The sequence below is a fragment of the Monodelphis domestica genome, chromosome 7, assembly GCF_027887165.1.
Source record: "Monodelphis domestica isolate mMonDom1 chromosome 7, mMonDom1.pri, whole genome shotgun sequence".
In the NCBI taxonomy this organism is placed as follows: Eukaryota; Metazoa; Chordata; class Mammalia; order Didelphimorphia; family Didelphidae; genus Monodelphis; species Monodelphis domestica.
The window spans coordinates 130,707,421-130,729,643 of NC_077233.1; the positions used below are offsets into that span (position 1 = coordinate 130,707,421).

General features: G+C 34.0%; 1 protein-coding gene across 8 annotated transcripts in view; it reads left to right on the forward strand.

The window, feature by feature from the left end:
• LOC100017234 (phospholipid-transporting ATPase ABCA3-like) overlaps positions 1 to 22,223 on the forward strand; it is a 351,884-nt gene that overhangs the window by 23,381 nt on the left and 306,280 nt on the right. For 6 of the 8 annotated variants that reach the window (XR_470380.3, XM_016424232.2, XM_007499514.3 and 3 more), the window contains 3 exons: positions 3,509 to 3,636; positions 4,414 to 4,573; positions 9,065 to 9,324. Coding sequence is in view for 7 of the 8 variants with exons in the window: in XM_016424232.2 (XP_016279718.1) it covers positions 3,509 to 3,636; positions 4,414 to 4,573; positions 9,065 to 9,324 (548 nt within the window). In the remaining variant the exon portion in view is untranslated. Of the gene's footprint in view, positions 1 to 3,508; positions 3,637 to 4,413; positions 4,632 to 9,064; positions 9,325 to 22,223 lie in introns of those variants that run through there. The other 2 variants (XM_056805469.1, XM_056805470.1) reach the window with 2 other exon arrangements.

The following is a 22,223-nucleotide window of genomic DNA, read 5'->3' on the forward strand; positions in this document are numbered from 1 at the left end:
CTGGATTGTACATGGATTTGAAATTAAGATAAAGGATTTCTTAGCCCTACTTTTATCAGAATGTGATAATATAGAAGGACATCTCTATAAAGATATGTGAATGAGCCCCATTTACTGAGTTAGGAAGCAGAGAAAGAAACTCAAAGAGTTCTCTTCCTCTGAGGAAGTAGCCTGGTTGCCTCTGGTTTTTCTTAGGCCTCCTTGAAGCATGGCTAAGTGCAGAGATGTAAATATCTCTCCCTTATTTTTGTCTGGTTTTGTTTCTTAGTTTTATTGATCCCTTTTGATTTTACACCACATTAATTTTCCAATATTTTTTCCAAGTTTGTTTTCCTGCATTAAAAGTTTTGTTCTAATGATTCACACACCTTTTTTCACTACTTAAAAAATTTAACATTTATTTAGACATTTATTCTTGTTCTCTCTCTCTCCTCTCCTCTCTCCTCTCTCTCCTCTCTCTCCTCTCTCTCCTCTCTCTCTCTCACCCAGGACCTCCTGTCTCTGGGCCTGACTCTCAATCCACTGAGCCACCCAGCTGCCTCTGTTCTTGTTCTCTTTCTTCCTTCCTTTATGAAGTCAAATACATGTAAGTTGTCTATTGCAATTTATTCAGATTCGGAGAACATTGCAAACAAGTAGCTCTGTTTTGGCTTTCATATAGCAAAATTTAACATGTATATGTTTTTGTTGACAATAGCTTTTTGCTTTTCTGTTTAGGTTGAGATTAAAGCTTGTCTTGTGTAAGATATATAGAGAAAGACCATTATCTATCTATCTATCTATCTATCTATCATCTACCATACAACCTGTAGTATAAATGTTTCATTTTTACAGACTGAGGTTTAGGAATTTGTTCAGAATCACACAGATATTAAGTCTGAGAAGTTAAGATTTTAACCTAGTTCCTCAGTCTCCAAAGGCAGAGCTCTTTTCATTGACTCTAAGTTGTAATTGCCTTCTTGATTAATTCATTCATGGATATTAATTATTATGTAAAAGCTTTGCTAGTGCAAAATTGTCCTTTGTGCTAAACAACTCTTCTCAGTTGTATATGTATTACAGTTCTGTCTTTTTTCTTTTATAGACATAATTGTCATAAAGTGTTCATTAAAAACATGGTTTGGGGAAAAGTTAATTTTATGAGTCAAAAGTTGATGACATCATATCATAAGGGAAGAGAGGTCTCTGACAGCAGGCTATCTGAAAGCCAAACAATTCATGACTCTAGAGGAAGAAGTTAGGGTAACTTTTTAAAAAATTTACCCAGAAGAGCAATAACTAACTGGGAAGTTTTGCAACAAGTTTCTCTAATAAAAGCCTCATATCCAAGATATGTATAAAAGGTAGATTTATATAGAAGACTAAGAACTTTAGATAACATATAAGACTTAAGAGCATATGAACAAGCAATTTTCCAAGGAGGAAATCCAAACTATTTGAAAAAATTATTCAAATCATTAATAATCTTTTTATTTACTTCCATTTACACATAACAAATTTCCACTTAAGTTTTCCAAAATTATATGATTCAAATTGTCTCCCACCCTTCTATTCCCCCTCCCATGCTGAACTTGTAAGCAGTTCAATCTGGGTTATACACATAGAATCACTAATAATTAGAGAAATAAAACTTAAAGCAGTTCTAAAGTTCTATCTCACACTCATTTGATTGTCAAAGATGGCAGAAGAAGAAAATGACAATTGTTGTGGGAATTGGAGGAAAACAAGGACTATGTTGAACTGCTAGGGATCTGTGAATATACTATATAGTAAAAGAGACTTTACATACTAAACTATTGGATTTGGAGGTGAGGTTAAGAATTGCAGCATATTACAGAGTTATAAAATTCTGTATACCTTTTGATCCAGCAATACTACTATTAGACTTATTTCCTTAGGTGATTAGGGAAAAAGGAAAAGAACTTAAATGTTCTAAAATATTTATAGCAATTTTCTTTGTGGTGGCAAAGATCTGGAATTTGAACTGGAAATTGAAGGGATGTCTATCAGTTGGGGAATGACTAAACAAGTTGTGGCATATAATTATGATAGAATACTATTGTACCATGAGAAATGATGAATAGGTTAATTTTTTTAAAACATGGAAAGATGTACATGAAGTAAGGAAAAGAGAAATAGAACCAAGAGAATGTTATACACAACAACAGAAATATTATTTGAAGAATGACTCATGTATGCTCATCTCCAGAGAAAGAACTGATATATAGATTTAAGCAAGATATAGTTTTATATATATACATTTGTATATACATTATAATGTATATATTTGTGAAGTGGTGCCTTCTCTTTTGGGGGAAGGGAAGAGAGGGAGGAAGTTCCCTGACTATTTTAGTGTGACAAATTTAAATTGAAAAAAGAATTGTCATATAGTTCAAAGCTGTGGTCTTAAGATCACACACCAAAAGTGTTTGTAGTAAAACTGACTAGAAACAAATGCAGGATACTTTCTTTGAAGTATCCTCCATAAATCTGTTTTAGTAGTCTCCCAAAAGAATAAATTTTGAGTTGATTTTGAAAGAAGAAAAAGTTTACTTGACCTCCCCAATAAAGGAGAAATCCATTTGTTCCATTTCCTTCTGCTTATATTAGATTCTAGAATTTTTCTTAATAGTTTTCTTTGAGAATAAAATTAGATAAGATATGAGATTGTAGTGGATGAACTTTATTCACAGGGAACATTTATATCACAAAAACAAGATTCTCTCTAGGCAGATTTTACTGATGAAGATAGAACTTCATAGACATTATTAAAGACACACTAGGAGGAAACTTTAACTGAATTAGTTCTTACCATTGTTTCCAGAGTTGCCAGAGTTTTTATAATCTCTGATTAAACTTAATTTGACCAGTCACCACTACTGTGGTCCACCTTTTTTCCAAATGAAATATTGATTTGGACATGAAGAGAAAATTTTATAGAACCTCTTAAGGTAGAGATGGTGAACCTTTTAGAGATGTAGTGCTGAACCCCACCCCCTAGACCAAGTGTTGTGCCTGCCCACCCCAAAGACCACATGCCACACCACACTCCACTAAGTGCTGGGTGTGCCCTGTCCCCCCTCATAGGGAGGGAAGAAGTGTGGGCATTGGGCTACTGGATGGAGGAGCAGGTGAAGTAAGGAATGTCCTCAGCAAGTTTAGAGAGGGGGAGAGGAGTAGCCAGAATGCCCCACTCCCCTCTAGCTCTGCCACCTGTCAGCTGCCCATCTTAACCCTTTAACCTTAATCCCATTGGATTACTGAGCAGAGTGATGGGGGATGTGAAAAAATGTCATCAGGTGGGCTGGAGAGAGGGAGGGGAGCAGTTCCACCAGAGTCCCTCTGCCTTTCTAGTAACAAAGTCTGGTGCAGTGGGGAGGGGCAACTGTGTGCTCACAGAAAGTGCTCTGTTTGCCATCTTTGGCAGCCATGCCATAGGTTTGCCATCACTGCTCTAAAGCCATGAAATTTCACTTCCCTTGGCTACTTGAATTTTCTTTCTCCACAGTTCGAGGCTTTCTCTCAGAGGATGATTTTAGGGACTACATTACATTTGAAGAAAGTGCTTCCAGTGTTCTGGCTGCTATTGTTTTTGACCATGTTTTCCACAAAAGAGATGAGCCATTGCCAATTAAGGTGAGAAATTAAGGTGAGGTATAACCTAAAGCCCTGGTCATTTTGATTATTGGTGCTAGCACTTGGAAGGGTCCCCAAATCAACTTGCTTGCCATGCTTTTACTTACTTCAGACTATACATTGGCTAGGTATATAATTCTCAAAAAATATATACATAAATATTTCATATTGCCCCTTCTATTCTATCAAGCTACTTAGCTAGATTTGACTGTAGAATAGAGAATTTCTCCGGCTATTTTCTAGCTATATTCTACTGTGAAGATGGGTGTTGATATGACCTGTGTCCAATTACTTGACTAATGAGATGAACTAATCTTGAGTCTAGTATCAGTTTTGTCATCTCTTAACATTTCAAGTTCAGTTTTGTTGTTTGGGGTTTTTTTTTTTTTATAAGGGATAAGAACAATTTGTTGTAGATTACTATTTTGGGCATGGTTCCTATTTTAGAGTGGGTGTGAAGGAGGCACCAGCTTTATTTTGGAGTGGTTGTCTCAAATGTGAGAAGTAATTTAGGATACTGGAAGAAGGGAAATAATATAGGTAGCCTAATAGCACTGAAGTAGATAAAAGTGGAATTTTTTTGTTTTGTAACAGGATGTAGTTAATATTATTATTCTGACATAAATAGTCCTCATTGGTTCACTTATACTTCCTATAGTCAACCTTTTCTCCTTGACCCCAGTCAAAACTAATTTCTCATATAAACTTTGTTTTTATTCACATTTGTTTTCCTGAGTTTCAGTGTCTCATAGACACTTTTCTATTTTCTCTTCATAGATTAAGTATTGTCTGCGCTTTAATCACTCTCCACGGAACCCTGGGCCCAGGAGGATTCTTTTTAGAAAATCGACAACAGGCTGGCACACTAGCACACTTTTTCCACTCTTTCCAAGTCTAGGACCCAGGGAACCCTTATATCCTGATGGGGGAGATCCTGGTGAGGAGGACCTTATGCTAGCTTGTTTGAATAATAGCATACTACTATGTGGCCCTGAGTAAGTCACTTCACCTCAGCTTCTCTGTTTCCTCATTTGGAAAATGGGGCTAATATTAGCATCTACCTTCCAGGGTTGTTGTGAGGATCAAATGAGAATATATGTGAAGTGTTTAACATAATGCCTGGCATGTAATAGGTGCTACATAAATGTGGACTATTATTATTGTTATTGTTAATAGAATTGCAAATATCCAAACTGCTTCTTTCTTGATGCAAGTAGAAAGTGAGGTATGTTGTCATGGAAATGCCATTCTGTCTGTTTCAGGACTTTAATTTTAATTTTGTGTGTGTGTGTGTGTGTGTGTGTGTGTGTGTGTGTGTGTGTGTTTATAAATACCGGTATCCCTTCCACATGATGGGGGGATAGCACCCCCATGATCTGGGAAATCTGTGTAAAAATTTTGACCTTCCCTTTGTACAAAGAAGTCTGAATTTTTTTCTTTTTCTTTTATGGGGTGTTTACAGTACTTTGTTTAAAAAATTGGGTTAAATATTTGGTCATAAGCTATATGTAGGTCAATGTCAATATTTCTAGTCTTTGTGTGTCATCTGCTAACTTTTGCGTCCTTTTCATAAACTTTAACTTTGTACTTATTTTAACTTTAAAAATTTATATTTATGATATTAAAATATAAAATATGTTGATATTATGCAATACTATTCATATATTTTAAGCATTTCTGAATTTCTAGACTTTTTCTATGTCATCTCCTGACCTTCATGTGTCATCTGTGGTATCTGTAAAACTCTTCTCAGGTTTCCCATTAATTTCTTATGCTGTCCTATGATATATCAAAACCAAAGTAGGGAAAGTTGTAATGTGGAAAAGATACACACACACATAGGAGCAGAAAAAGAAAAGTACAAACTAATATTCCTAAGATACTTTGAACATCGATGCACAAATTATAAATAAAATATGACTAAATCGACTACAGTAATACATTAGAAGTTCTACACAAGGACTAAGTTTATGATAGGAATGCAGGGTTGGTTCAGCATAAGAAAGATTGAATATAAATTTAACAAAAATTTTTATAATATAAATAATAAAAATTGTTAATAAATGCAAATTTCTTTTGACAAAATCCAACACTCATTTTTATTTAAAACTCTAGAAATCATAGGAATAAATATATAGTAAATATAGTTAACATTTTAATCTAAAATTAAACATATGTTATACCAAAAACTTAGAATTCTTTCCAGGGGGATTAGGAATAAAGCAAGGATGCCCAATCTTGCTAATATTTAACTTAATGCAAGAATTATTTGCTGTCATAATAAAATAAGAAAAATAAATTGGGGAAATAAATATAGGAAAAGAAGAAACAAAATTACTGGTTCCTGTAGTCGAGCAATGTTGTACTTATAAAACTCTTGAGAATCAACTAAAATTAATAGAATTATTAATAATAAATTCAGCAAAGTCACATGATAAAATTAAATCCACTTAAATCATCAATATTTTAATATAAAATCAATTTAACACAAGAAGAGATAGAAAACAAATTTTATTCATATTAATTATAGAATCAATAAAATATTTTGGTGTTTACCAAGATTCATATAGGAACTACATGAATACACTATTAAAAATTTCTTTACAAAAATAAAACTACATTTAAAATATTGGTGAAACAGTAATTGCTCCTAGATAAGTCCATCCAATATAATAAAAATGATAATGCCACTTAAATTAATTCACTTCTTCAATGCTATTTCAATCAAGTTCCCTACAGAATATTTTATAGGTAGAAGATAAAAAACAGCACTCATGCAGAAGAACAAAAGGTAAAAAAAATCTCAAGAGTAATAGTAAAAAAGGTTGAAGGAAGGGGGTCTCTCAGAATTTTAAACTGCAATAACAATTAAAATCAGAGAGAAGAGAGTACACAGGAAGAAAAAGAAATCAACAGTGTCAAGTGATACAAAGAAGTCAAGAAAAATGAGGAGTGAGGAAAGGTCATCAGATTTGCCCTTTAAGAAATCCTTAACTTTGGAGAGTACAATTTCAGTTGAATGATGAGATCAAAATCAGAGTGCTGAAGGTTTCTTGTTCAATCTTTGTTTTGAAGAGGACCAACGACATCATGGGGTGATGTTGTTACTTACAGGTAGATAGGATTTAAGTGAGGCAATGTTGCACATAGTTGTCAGCCTCTCTGTTCCAGAGTCATTTAAATCCAGTAGCAAGACAGAAAGTCAAGATGACTGGCAATGACCAGGGAAGCACTGTATATCTTTCGTGTCTTTTATGTTTGACCAAGTTCTTAGCACTTCACAGCTCCTGCTTCAACCACCTTCATGACCTTTGGACTAAAATTGTTCTCATCTGCCCATTCTGATGAGGGGAAGTCTTCACATGATTGAGGTAGACACTCCTCCCACTTAAGTTACTGACTGGTTTGATGTCTTTTGGTTACCCTCAACATAGTTTAACCAATTTACTGAGATGGTTTTCCTGGGATGTGGATGCTACACATTCTACAGCCCCTTGGAGACACAAGTGAAGGTTTAGAAGAAAGTGAAAGGAAAAGTGAAGACAACAAATATAGATATATTTTTTTCAAGGATTTTAGCTGAAAAATGGAAAATTAGAATAGAGAAGTACCAGTTGAAATTAGATAACATTTTTTTAGTGGACCCAGGCAACACAGTTGCCTGACTTTCCTCTTGCTCTATTCAGTAGCAGAAGAGTAGGGGCAGGGGAGATAGATGATACTGTAATGCAGAATTAAGTTTTGTTGCAAAGCATAAGCATCACCATAAGACAAATAAACAACAGATTTGTATACACAGTGCATGTGCAAAATTAACTTATCACACATATGCTTATTAAGACTGACAGAACACTAATAAGATTTAGAGTCATTAATGCTTATAATGAAATTTAATTGACTGTTCAATAATATAAACTTCATACCCACTAGGAACAACACTAACCTGGTTCTTAAGATCAACAAGCCTCATACAGATGTTCATGACAAAGTTCTCTCTTCCCAGATGGAGGTTGTGGGTTTTTCCCTCCATGGTGAGATTCTAGCAAATCTCTGTCAATTAGTTTTGCTCTCAAGTGAACAGAGGCAGCTTATATTTCCAGGTGCAAAGAATGTAGGAATCTGTTCTAGATACTACCCAGGGAGAGACAGATGGTTAGGGCTGGGCTGAGTTTTTATGATTTTGTGTAAGAATAGTTGCAAATTACAACTAAGTTCTGTTTCATGAACAATGACCTAAACTTAAGATGAATAGAAACTGTCAATCTAAATTGTTAGTTTCCTAATGTCATTAGCAAATATTTTATGTTATTTACCAAATTTGGGGGACACACACACATCATTGCCAAACTCACATATTTATTTTGAAAACACAGTTTACATAACAACTACTCAGTCAAAAAAATGGATGCTTAAAACAAAACACAGTTGCTTATCCTAAATTAACATACTTAGTGCCACTATAGGATTGGAGAGTAAAGGATTGAATAAGTTTTGAACTAGTTAAATAGTCAAGGAAGAGAAGATAGTCAGATCAAAGGTGATAGACTGGGAGAGTAATGAAAAATGCAAACATAGTAAGCCATGATGAAGAATAAATGTAGGACAAATAAAAATTTAGGAAAATATAGAATAATAGAAAAAATTTTAATAGAATGCCAAAGATCTTCATTATGGAAGTATTTGACTTGTGGATGTTAATAAGATCAAGAATATGATCATTCCTGTCTGTTTATCTTTCTTTGATCCCAAATCCTAAATACTTTTTAGACTTTCAGAGTAAACATTTAATAAAATGTTTGTTTACTGACTGACTTGCTGACTTGTAAACACTATTGTGGGAACTGAATAAATCAAGGAACGGGCATATTAGAGTATTTCATATAAAGGCAGGAGCTGAGGTGAACAGAAGTATTGCAAGCTTAGGTACTAATGGTACTGAAAAACGAAGGAGGTTTTGCTGGGGGATGGTAAATAACAGCCACCTAGGTCTAGATTGGATAACAAATTTTGATAGTCAAATGTGAACTTCAAGATGGGAAAGGGTGCTGAGTGATGGCTAAAGAGGAGGAGTTTGCAGGTAGTAATGGGATACAAGGAGGGATTCCTTGAGTATTCTGGCTCTCCCTCAGCACCACCGTGTTGAGTAGTAGAAGAATGTTCAGTATTGAGTAGGATCATCAGAGTGCAATATCATTGTGACACCCATTTCTCTGTGACTGCAAGAAGGTGGAAGGCCCTTTAGAAAAAGAGGTCAGAAATGAAGGGAATTAAAGCATCATAGGTTGGAATGGGAGTTCTTCATGTCCCAGCTGTGGGTGTTTTCTTCATATAACTAACCTTATTCTGTGAACATATACTGTTGTTCTATTTAAAAAATCAGCAGCTTTGTACCTGTTGTGATCCCCATCCTTTTTCATTTCTTATTTAGGTTATCTCAGAGAAGGATTTCTGACATTGCAGCATGCTGTGGACAAAGCTATCATGAGGTACCATGATCCAGAAGCTGCCAACGAGTTGCTTGACAAAATCTCCATAAGTATAAAGAGGTTCCCTTACCCAGCTTACGTTAAGGACCCTTTCCTCAGTGTTGTACAGTTCACGTTGCCTCTGCTTCTTGTGCTGGCCTTTACTTTCACCGTACTGAACATCATCCGTAGCATTGTGAATGAGAAGGAAAGAAAACTGAAGGTAGCTATTTTGTTTAAGATGGAAACCATCTGAGAGGCTGGAGTAGTGCGGGGCAGAGAGAGATGAAATTTCTAATGAAAAAAATTAATATTATAGGCATGAGATCAGCCTGCTCCTTACAGTCAAGTGACTGTTTAGCCAACAGAGTGAGGATTTTTCATTGGAGTTAGGATAGTGTTAATGTGATGTGCCAGTGCTGATATTATTACAGTTCACTGCTTAAACATAATCTTTATCTTGAAGTTGACTTTTCAAGAGAATTTCCCTTTCAGCTGAAAGCTGGCATTCTGATAGAGCCCACTTACAATACATTAGCATCATTGTTTATTTGCATAAAGAATTATCTTTGATTGAAAAGATGAGTCAGGAAAGAAAGAGCACCCAATACCTCATCTGTTTGGTGTCATTCTTGTTTTTGTCCTCTCCATGCTACTGCTTAGTTGTTACCAACTCTTCTTTGTTAAGGCTCTGTTGACATCACTGTATCCAGACACAAGAGGCTTGCTAATTCTTCCTATTTATGTTGAACAAATGTGAGAACTCTTATAGTTAAGCCAAAGCAAGGCTGTAAATTTTCAATTTGACCAAAACACAAATAAACAGAAACAAATGTGTTTACAAAAGGAAAATTTTTGATTCTTTTTTTTTTTAAAGCCCTTACCTTCCATCTTGGAATCAATACTGTGTATTGACTCCAAGGCAGAAGAGTGGTAAGGGCTAGGCAATGGGGGTCAAGTGGCTTGCCCAGGGTCACACAGCTAGGAAGTGGCTGAGGCCAGATTTGAACCTAGGACCTCCCGTCTCTAGGCCTGGTTCTCAATCCACTGAGCTACCCAGCTGCCCCCTCTTATTTTTAAAATATATTCAAAGATTAATTTAGGTGCCATAACTTATGAAGGTACCTAGCACTGGTTTGTTTTCCTCAATTAAGTCTAATGTCAGTTGAATATGGAAAAAAAAGAACTATCAAAATTTTTATCTACTATAGGTTTGAATTGGCATTATTTCCAGGTCTCATGAAATAATCATTCCTTTCATGGATCTACTAACTACAACATACTTGACTAAGCATCAAAAGAAATGAAAAGAAAGTAATGCTAATGTTTTTTTCTTTATTGATATTTTTAAAAAATCTCTATGGGTTGCAGATCTAGTAGTGGTATTACTAACTCAAAAACTATACAGATTTATAGCCCTTTGGGATACTTTGCTCTATAGGATGGTTGTATCCCTATTTTCCAACATCCTCTCCAGTATTTATCATTTTCCTTTTTTATATCATATTCACCAATCTGATAGGCATCAGATGTTATCTCAGAGTTCTAATTTGAGTTTCTCTAAATAACAATGGTATAGAACATTTTAAAATATGAGTTTGATTTCTTCATCTGAAAACTGCTGGTGCAATAAATTTGACTCAGTTCTCTATATATTTGAGAAATGAGGCTTTTGTCAGAAACAAAATTTTTCAAGTTTTCTGTTTTCCTTTTAATCTTGATTGCATATGTTTTGTTAGTGCAAAACTGTTAAATTTTAATGTCAAAATTAATCATTTGACATCTCTTAATGCTCTCTATATCTTGTTTTGTCATAAATTTTTCCTTTATCCACCAATGTGAAAGGTAAACTATTCTATTGCTAATCTAATTTATTTACAGTAGCACCCTTTATGTCTAAGGTCATATACCCATTTTAAACTTTTCTTGGGATATGGTGTAAGATGTTGATCTATTCGTAGTTTCTTCCAAACTGCATTCTAATTTTCCCTGCAGTTTTTAAAATAGTAAGTTCTTGTACCATAAACTTAGGATTTTCAGATTTATGAAACACGATTATTATGGTCATTTTGTATTGTGTATTATGTACCTTATCTATTCATTAGTGCACTGTTCTGTTTCCTAGGCAGTACCATATTGTTTTGATGATTACCACCTTATAGTACAATTTGAGATCTGATACTGCAGGACTATCTTTCTTTATGCTTTTTTTCATTAATTCCCTTGATATTTTTCTTACAGATGAATTTTATTATTTTTCTAGTTCTATACAGTTAATTTTTTTTCAGTTTTTTAGATCTATTTGTGTGAGGAATATTTCACAATTATGTCCAAATAGTTCTTAGGTGTGTCTGTGTAAGTAGACCCTCAGATATTTTATATTATCTACAATTATTTTAAATGGAATTTCTTTTCCCACATCTTACTGTTGAACTTTGCCAGTAATATATAAAAATACTGATGATTTGTGTGGGTTTATTATTTTACATTTATATCCTGCAACTTTGCTTCAATTGTTAATTATTTCAGCTAGTTTTCAGTTGATTTCTTATGTTTCTCTAAATGTACTATCATGTTGTCTGCAAAGAGTAATAATTTTATTTCCTTATTGCCAATTCTAATTCTTTCCATTCTTTTATTTTGTTGCTAAAGCTAGCTTTTCAAGTACAATATTGAAAATTACAGGTGATAATGGGCATCCTGGCTTTACTCCTGATCTTACTGGCAAGGCTTCTATCTTATCTCCATTATAGATAATGCTTTCTGATGGTTTTATAAACAGACTACTTATCTTTTTAAGGAAAATGGTACTTATTCCTTTCCTCTATAGTGGTTTTTTTTTTTTAACAAAAACAGTTGTATTTTGTCAGAAGTTTTTTTTCTGCATCCATTGAGATAACCATATGATTTCTGTTGGTTTGGTTATTGATATGGTCAATTATGCTGATAATTTTCCTCATCAGCCATGCATTCCTGGTATATAAATCCCACTTGGCCTTAGTGTATGATCTTTGTGATATAGTGCTATAATCTTGCTCATTACAGAAATTGTTCTTTAGTTTTCTTTCTCTGTTTTTGTTCTTGATTTAGGTATCAGCACCATATTTTGCATCATAAAATAAATTTGTTAGAACTCTTTCTTTGCCTGTTTTTCCAGGTAGTTTATATAATATTAGAATCAAATGTTCTTTAAATGTCTGGTGGAATACTCTTGTGAATCCATTTGATCCTGGGAATTTTTTTTAGGGAGTTTTTTGGTAGTTTGTTCAATTTTTTTTCTGAAATGGGATTGTTTAAATATTCTATTTATTTTCCTATTAATCTAGGCCATTTATACTTTTGTAAATATTCATCCATAATCTCTTAGATTGTTAGGATTATTGACATATGATGAAGCAAAATAGCTCCTAATAAATTACTCTGATTTTCTCTTCACTGGTGGTAAATTGACCCTTTTATTTTTGATATTGGTAATTCAGTTTTTTCTTTCTTTGTTTTTTATAAAATTAACCAATGGCTTAACTGTTTTGATGATGATGTTGTTGTTGTTTTTCAGAAATCAGCTCCTTATCTTATTTATTAGTCCAAAAGTTTTCTTACTTTCAATTTTATTAATCCCAACATTGATTTTCAGGATTCCCAATTTGGAATTTCATTGCAGTTTTTTCTTTTTCCTTTTTGTAGTTTTTTTTTTCAGGTGTGTGCCCAATTCATTGATCTATTCTCTTTCTACTTTGTTGATGTAAATTATTTAATAATATAAAATTTCCACTAAGTAATGCTTTGTACTATAAATTTAGGTGTATTGTATTATTGTTGTCATTCTCTTTCATGAAATTATTGATTGTTTTTATAATTTGCTCTTTGACCTATTCATTCTTTAAGATTAGATCATTTAATTTTCAATTAATTTTTAATCTTTCTTTCTATTGCCCTTTTGAATGTAATTTTTATTGCACTATGTTCTGTGAAGGATGCATTTAGTATTTCTGCTTTCTCCATTTGGTTGTGAGGCTTTTATGCCTGTCACAGTCAGTTTTTGTGTAGTCACTATGTACCACTGAGAGGAAGGCATATTCCTTTCTTTATCCATTCAGTTTTCTCCTGAAATCTATCATATCTAGTTTTTCTTTTTTAATTTTCTTTTTCTTTTTAAATTTTGTTTAATTAATTAAGAATATTTTTCCATGGTTACACGATTCATGTTCTTTGCCTCCCCTCTTTTCTCCCCATTCTCCTAGCCAACAAGCAATTCCACTGGGTTTTGCATGTATCACTGATCAGGACCTATTTCTATATTATTAATATTTGCAATTAGGGTTTTTAACCCCAGTCATATCCCCATTGACCCATGTGATCAAGCAGTTGTTTTTCTTTTGTGTTTCTACTCCCACAGATCTTCCACTGAATGTGGATAGTGTTCTTCCTCATAAGTCCTTCAGAGTTGTCCTGGATCATTCCACTGCTGCTAGTAGAGAAATTCGTTATGTTTGATTGTGCCACAGTGTATCAGTACAATGTTCTCCTAGTTCTGCTCCTTTCACTCTGCATCTGTTCCTGGAGGTTGTTCCAGGTCACATGGAATTCCTCCAGTTCATTATTCCTTTTAGCACAATGGTATTCTATCACCAACAGACACCACAATTTGTTCAGCCTTTAATTTTTCCAATCCTGTTCTCTTTAACTTCTTTCTTGTTTATTTTTGGTTAGATTTATTTATTTCTGAAAGGAGAAATTTTAAGTTCCCCCATTAGTATAAATTTAACTATTTTCCCTGTAACTTGTTTAGCTTTTTCTTTAGTAATTTGGATGCTATACCGTTTGGTGCATATAATTTTAGTATTGATTTTACTTCATTGTCTGTGGTACTTTTTGTCATGATGTAGTTTCCTTATTTCTTTTTTCACATTGTTTTATTTCTTTTTTTTAGAATTTTTTCCTTGGTTACATGTTTATGTTCTGTCCCTCCCTTCTTCCCTCCCCCCTCCCAGAGCTAACAAGAAATTACACTGGTTTATATATGTCTTATTACTCAAAACCTATTTCTATATTATTCATATTTGTAATAATCTTTTTAAAAACACAACCCTCAATCATATACACATATAACCAAGAGATAAACGTATGTTTCTACTCTCATAGTTCTTTCTCTAGATGTGGATAGTGTTCTTATTCATAAATGCATTGCTATTAGTAGCAGAGTCTGTTACATGTGATTGTCCCACATTGTTTTCAGTTTTTGTGTAAAATATTCTCCTGGCTCAGCTCTTTTCACTCAGCATCAGTTCATGAAGGTCTTTCCAGTTCATATAGAAATCAAGCAGTTCAGTATTCCTTTTCAGGCTTCTCTTGGGTCTTGTGTTTGAACTTCAGATTTTTTGTTTAGGGTCTGGCTTATTCCTCAGAAATGCTTGGAAATCTTCTATCTTATTGAATGTCTATTTTTCCCCTGAAAGAATATACTCAGTTTTGTTGGATAGGTGACTCTGGGTTGTAAACCTAGATCTTTTGCTTTCCTGAATATGATATTCCATGCCTTCCAATCCTTTAATGTGGAAGCTGCTAAGTCCTATGTGATCCTGATCTATAGTTCCATGGATTTGAATTTTCTTTCTGTCTGCTTGCAATATTTTCTTCCTGGGTTGGAGGATCTGGAATTTTGCTATTATATTCCTGGAAACTGTCATTTGAGGATTTCTTTCTGGAGGTGATCTGTGGATTCTTTCAACTTCTATATCATTTTCTTGTTAAAAAATATCTGGGCTATTTTCTTTCATAATTTCTTGCATTATGATGTCCAAGCCTTTTTTTTTTATCATGGCTTTCAGTAGTCCAGTGATTCTTAAATTGTCTCTCCCAGATCCATTTTCCAGGGTAATTTTTTTTTCCATTTAGATACTTCATGTTTTCTTCTTTTTTTTTCATTTTTTATTTTCTTATATTATTTCTTGATGTCTCATGAAATCATTAGTTTAGAATTGCTCAATTCTAATTATTAAGATATGATTTTCCTCTGTCAGCTTTTGGGTCTCTTTTTTTCATTTGGTCCATTTCTTCTTGCATTGCTTTCATTTCTCTTATCCGCTTTTCTTCTGCCTCTCTTAATTGGTTTTTGAAGTCCTTTTTGAGCTCTTCCAGAATCTGAGTCCAATCCATATTTTTCTTTTGGACTTTGCATGTGTTTGATTTGCTTTCACTGTCCATTTCTGTGGCCATACCTTGCTCTTTGCTTCCATAAAAATTCTTTATAGTTAGGTATTGGTTTTTGTTGTTGTTGTTGTTATTGTCTGCTCGTTTCCCCCACCTTTTTATAGGTAGTCTCTGTTCTATAGGAGGTTAGGGTTACCCTTTTAAACTTCAGTACTTCCTTGTTGCTACCCTTACCTTTATTTCTGGGTTTCTCCCTTCTTTTAATTTGATCTGTTTTTATTTTTACTCTCACTGAGATCATGATTGCTACCCCTGCTTTTTTTTTTTTTAACTTTTCCTGAAGTCTAATAGTTGAAAAAAATCCTGCCTCCTCCCCTCCACCCTTTTCTGATTCCTTCTGCGCTCTTACTTCCCTCCTATAGGGTAAGATGGATTTTTATACCCAACTGAGTATGAATGTTATTTCCTTTTTGAGCTAATTCTAATGAGTGTAAGGTTCAGGTATTGCTTGCCACTCCCATCCTCTATCTTCCCTGCCACTGTTTTATCTCTTTCATACTCCTCATATGAAGTAGCTTATTCCCTTCTATCCTACCTTCCCTCTTCTCTCCAGAGATACCTATTTCTCCCAACTTAATTTTTTTTATATCACCTTATGTTCAACTTACTCCTATGCCCTTTGTCTGGGTATAAACATCCTTCTTGTTCCTGTGATAGTGATAATATTCTTAGAAGTAATATGTGTCATATTCCCATTTAAGCATGTAGATGATTTACTCTTACTGAGTCCCAAAGTTTTTTCTTTTATGTTTACCTTCTTATATTTCTTTTGCATCTCATATTTGGACATCAGATTTTCTGTTCAGCTTTGGCCTTTTCATCAGGAATGTTTTGAATTTCTCTAATTAACTGCCCATTTTCCCTCTTAAAGGAATATATTTAGTTTCTCTGGATAAATAATTCTTGGTTGTAATTCTAGCTCCTTTGCCTTTTGGAATATCATACTCCAAGCCCTTAGATCTTTTAATGTAGAAACTTTTAGAGTTCTGTGTAATCCCAAATGTGGTTTTACAGTATTTGAATTGTTTCTTTTTAGTTGGTAAATATTTTCTCCTTGACCTGGAAGCTCTGGAATTTGGCTATAATATTCCTAAGAGTTTTCATTATGGTATCTCTTTTAGGAGATGATCAATGAATTCTTTCAGTTTCTATTTTCCCCACTTGTTCGTGGATATCAGGCCAGTTTTCCTGAATAATCTTGGAATGTGATGTCTGGACTATTTTTTTGATCATGGCTTTCAGGTAGTCCAGTAATTCTTAGATTACTTCTCATGGACATAGTTTCCAGGTCAATTGTTTTTCCGGTGAAATATTTCAGATTTTCTTATATGTTTTCATTCTTTTTATTTGATTGTATTGTTTCTTGATGTCTCATGGAATAATTGGCGTCTAGTTGTCCAATTCTAGTTTTTAAAGAATTATTTTCTTCAGTGAGCTTTTGTACCTCCTTTTCCATTTTGCCTATTCTACTTTTAAAAAAGATTATTTTCTTCCTTGGATTTTTGTGTCTTCTTTCCATTTAGCCAATTCTAGTTTGTTTTTTTAATTAACTTTTTGTATATCTTTTTTTTATGATTTTATTACATTATTCTCATTTCTTTTCCCATTTTTTCTTTGACCTATATATTTAATTTGTAAATCCTTTTTGAGTTCCTCTACAAGTTCTTTTTGGGCCTGACATCATTTCACATTTTCCTTTGAGACTTCACATGCAACCAGTTTGGTATGGTTGTCCTCTTCTAATTTGTATTTTTTAATCTTCCTTGTCTCTAAAGTAATTTTCTATGATCAGGTTTTTTTGTTTTTGTTTTTGTCATTTTCCCAGCCCATTCCATTACTGTAACTAATTGTTCAGTTTGGCTTTGTTCCTGAGGTGGATGGAGTGCTATTCCAAGCTTATATTTGGGGGTCTACTCCAGGTAAAGTTGTACTTGCCTTTGGGTTCTTCAGTATATACTTCATGAAGACAACCTGACCATGTTGCTATTAGGAGTCTTGTAATTGTTTGGCCCAGAAGCCACCTGTGCTGGATTGAGCTAGATTCTGTTCCCCGTACTGCCAGTTTCCTTGTATGTTGCCAGTGTTGGGTTGCTCTCCCTTCTTACCCCAGTCAGATGGGTCTTTCTTGCTGTCATTCTTTGTTGTCTTGGCATGCAATATTGTTTTATCCTTTTTTTTTCTGGTTCTGCTACTCCGATTTGTTTTGAGGCCATTTGGGGGTAGCTGTTTGGAGGTGACTTTAGACAAATTCACAGTATTCCTTCCTACTCTGCCTTGTTGACTCATGAATGTAGCTCTAATCTTTTTTTTTAAACCCTTACTTCCTTCTTGGAGTGGCAGAAGAGTGGTAAGGGATAAGCAATGGGGGTCAAGTGACTTGCCCAGGGTCACACAGCTGGGAAGTGTCTAAGGTCAGATTTGAACCTAGAACCTCCCTTCTCTAGGCCTGGCTCTCAATCCACTGAGCTACCCAACTGCCCCCAATGTAGCTCTAATCTTAACAGAATTTGAATAGTACTCATGAGTTTTTTATGTGTATATGTATACACATATAATACAATATTTATACACAATAATACAAAGTTTAAAATGATTAAGTACATGAAATATTTTTTGAATTCAATTAAGGGAATGATCGCTTTTGGCTTCCAGCATAGGAAGTGGTGATAGAGAAAACTTTAAGCAGAGGTGACATATGAACTTGGCCTCAGAGGATGACTACCTGGTTAAGGAATTTGGATTTGATTAATAGAATTTTATTTATAATTAGAGTGTTTATTAGAGGATTCCAAAGGGGGAAATATAAAGGGTAAACGGAATGGTAGAATGTGCCTAAAGAGTTTTCATTAATATTTTTCTAGGTGTAATTGCTCATTATCCTGAGGTATAGCAAGTTTTTTGTTTCTCTTGTTTCTTTATAGCAATTAGATAAAGTCTATAGTTTTAAAATGGAGCTTCTGTGCTCAGGGAAGGGCACATTTATTTCACAATTTGCTTAAGAGTAAGGAAAAGTTCTTATTTTGATTCTGCTACTAAGTAACTCTGACTTTGTGTTAGTAATTCTGTCCAGAAGACAGGAAAATGTATTTTTTTCATTAAGCAAAAACTTTTCTTTTTATCTTTCTACTTCCCTACCCCCTAAACACTCACAACTGAGAATACAAGTAAAATAAAACCTTTTATAAACATGTATAGTCAGTCAAATTAAATTTTTCTTGGTTGTCTAACAAAAATTTATTTCATTCTTTACTCTGAGGCCATTTCTCCATTCAGAAGTAGGTAGTGTGTTTTCTTCTAGTATCTTGGGTTGTAAATTATACTGACAGCACTTCTCAATTGTTTAGAAATGGTTTGGTTTTTACCCTTTCATTGTTATTGTAAAAATTGTCCTACTGGTTCAGTGCATTTGCTCTGCACTAATTCATGTAGATCTTAGATTTCTCTGAAACATTTTCCATCATAATTTCTGCCACATAGTAGTAGTATTCAGATTTTAAAATGTTTTTATTGCTATCTTCTGTTTCTTACATCATCACAGTTTCCCCCAAGAATTCCTTTCTTTCCCTTTTCAGAGAGTCATCCTATATAATAAAGAACATTTTTATTTTTATTTTTAAAACCCTTATCTTCTATCTTCGAATCAATACTGTGCATTGGTTCCAAGGCAGAAGAGTAATAAGGGCTAGGCAACCGGGGTTAAGTGACTTGCCCAGGGTCACACAGCTGGGAAGAGTCTGAGGCCAGATTTGAACCTAGGACCTCTCATCTCTGGGTCTGACTTTCAATCGACTGAGCCACCTAGCTGCCCCCAAAGAACATTTTTAGAAAGGAAAAAAAAAACATAACTGATCTATGTTTTGAAAAATCCCCAAAATATGTATAATGTGTAATACATGTTTACCTCCCACTCCCATGAAGGGATAGTTTGGGAGTGTCCTCTCTTAACTCTTCATTTGAGCCATGCTTGATTTTTATAATTTTACATTTACTTTTGACTTTCTGATATGTAGTTACTTTTTCTGTTTACATTGTTGGCATTGAAATACATATCTTTTTCTTGGCTTTGCTTACTTCATTCTGTATAAATTCATGTAGATCTTTCCTGCTTCATCACACATTCATCACACACATCATTTTTTACAACTGAGTAATACTCTATTGCATTCATGCACCCCAATTTATTTAGCCATTCCCCACTTAATGGGCATATATTTTATTTCCAATTTTTTGATATCCCAAAAAATATACTATAAATATATTGGCTTTCTTACTAATGTCTTCCTTGGGTTATAAAACTAGCAGTAGAGTACCTGGTTCAAAAGATGTGGACATTCTAGTTACTTGGCATAATTCAAAGTTATTTTCCAAAAGAGTAGAATTATTTCACAGCTTCACCAAAAAGGGATTAATTGCTTATCATTCCATAACCCATCCAATATTGACTATTGCCATTTTTGCTAATTTTTTCCAGTTTGAAAGGTGTAAGGTGAAACCTCCAGGTTACTTTGATTTGCATTCCTCTTATTATTAATGATATGGAGCCTGCTTTCATATGGTTTGAATACTTTACAATTCTTTTGAGGACAGTTTGTCATATCCTTTGACCAGTTATTTATTGGAGAATGGCTTTTAGTCATATTTTCTATTCCCCTGCTCTCCTACCACTCTTTCATGTATCCTCCCATGGTATGCTATGGACCCACAAAAACACATTGATTCACTTGGTTCTATCCATAGTGTCCACTAAATTGTGGAATTATCCTTTTCATTACTATCTTCACTAGATTTCTACCTTCACTTGTACCTTTTGGTCTTTTCATTAGGAATGTTTGGATATCCTCTGTTTAATGAAAGGACCATTCCCTATACTCTCCTCCCATAGAAATACTTAGTTTTTCTGGGTAAATTATTCTTACCTGGAAGTCCATATTGTTTGTCTTCTGAATACTGTTCTGGGTTTTCAATAGTGGTGGCTGCTAAGTCATGTGTGATCCTGAGTTTGATTTTACCTGAATTTTTTCTTTCTTGTTGCTTGTAATATTTGATGTGGAAGCTCTGGATTTTGTCTGTAATGGTCTTCGAAGTTTTTGTTTTGAAATTTCTTTCAGTGGGTGACTAGTGGATTCTTTCTATTTCTACTTGGTCCTCTGTTCCTAAGACATCTTGACAGTTTCCTTTTTTGATTTCTAGAAATATGGTATCTAGCTACTTTTGGTCATGGTATTAAAATAATCTAATGATTAATAATTTTTTTCTCTTCATTATATTTTCCACATCAGTTATTTTTCTATGAGATGCTTTAAATTTTCTTCTGTATTTTTAGTCTTGTTACCTTTAAAAAATATTTCTTGTTGTTTGATGGAGTTATATTTTCAGGAAGTTTGTTGCTTGTTTAAAATTTTGTCTGTCTTGTGCCAAGCTATTAATTCACTTTTCAGTTCTTTATTCCTTTGTTCTCTTTTTCTCCCCCACCTCCCTTCAAAGTCTCACATTTAGTTTTTAAAAATATTTAGTTTTTAAACAAACAAAAAAAATCTTTATCTCTTCCTGGAATTCTAGTTAAATTTGTAGCCATGTTGTATTTTTTTGAGACTTTTGCTTATAGATGTTTTGGAATAATTTTCTTTTTGTGGTGTGTTTTGAGTTTACCTGTCACTGTAATAGGTTTTTCTGGTGGAATTTTGTTTTGTTTTGTTTTGTTTTCCCATTCTTCCAGCCTACTGTGGACTTCATATTAGGACCAGGCTCTTTTGAATTTCTTGAAGGAAGTCTGAGCCAGTTCTGTTTCTGTTTTCTTGAACGTATTAAGTATTGTGTTATTCCAGGATCTAAGGGGCAGGCTGGAGATCTGCAAATTTTCAGTAGTCTCAAAGTTATATGATCCAGGTCAAAGTCTGATTTCTGTCCTAGTCTGTGCTCTACAAGTTCCTGATTTGGATTTGGATCAGAGCAACAAGAAATTACTGCTGGACTCTTCCCTTAATGACTAGATGAAGAGGACATTTTTTTTGTAAGCCCTTGGATTAATACAGTGCCTAGCAAGTGGTATGGACTTAATGTTTATTGAGTTGAGTTAAAATTCTTAATTTGCTTCAAGATTGCTCACCTATAACAAGTGAAGCCTTTCTTGATGCCTCCTGTCATTAGTGTTCCCTCTACCCCCAAATTATCTTGTAATTATTTTGTAGATATTTATAGGTACATTTTGTCTCATCTAATTGAATATGAGCTTATTGAGGGCAGAGATTGTTCCACTTTGACTATGTATCTTTAGCACCCAGCCCAGTTCCTGGCACATAGTAGTGTCTTTAGACATGGGAATAGCTAGTTCAGAGGCACAAAGATGAAGAGTTAATGCCACTTATAAAGGTCAGTTTCATTGGACAATTGAATATATAAAGACTGTAGTAAAAAATAAGGCTGGAAGAATTTCATTATGGCTTACAATTGTCATGAGACTTTTTTAGCAAGACCTTTGTAGTCTCTTTGTGGAGGTTTAGAGACTGTTTCATTCAGCCTATATCTGAATAAGAATCTTTTCTGTTGCATCATTATCAAGTGATTATCTTGCCCTTGCTAGAAAATCTTAAGTGAAGGAAAATCCATTCCCCCCCCCAATTGACCTTGACACTTGTAAGTAGACCTTCAATTGTTAGTTACTTTTCCCCTTTATTCAGCCTAATTCTGCCTCTCTTCAACTTCTACCAATTGTTCCAATTTCTGCCCTCTGGGGCCAATCAAAAAAAAGAGTAATCTTGCTTTCACAAGGTCAGATATTTCATGACAGCTGTCATGTTCCTCTTAAATTGTCTTGTACAGGCTAAACATCAGAAGTTCCTTCAAACTATGCTTGAAGATATGATGTTGAGATGCTTTACCCTCCTATGAATACTCTTCTCTGGATGTTTTCTA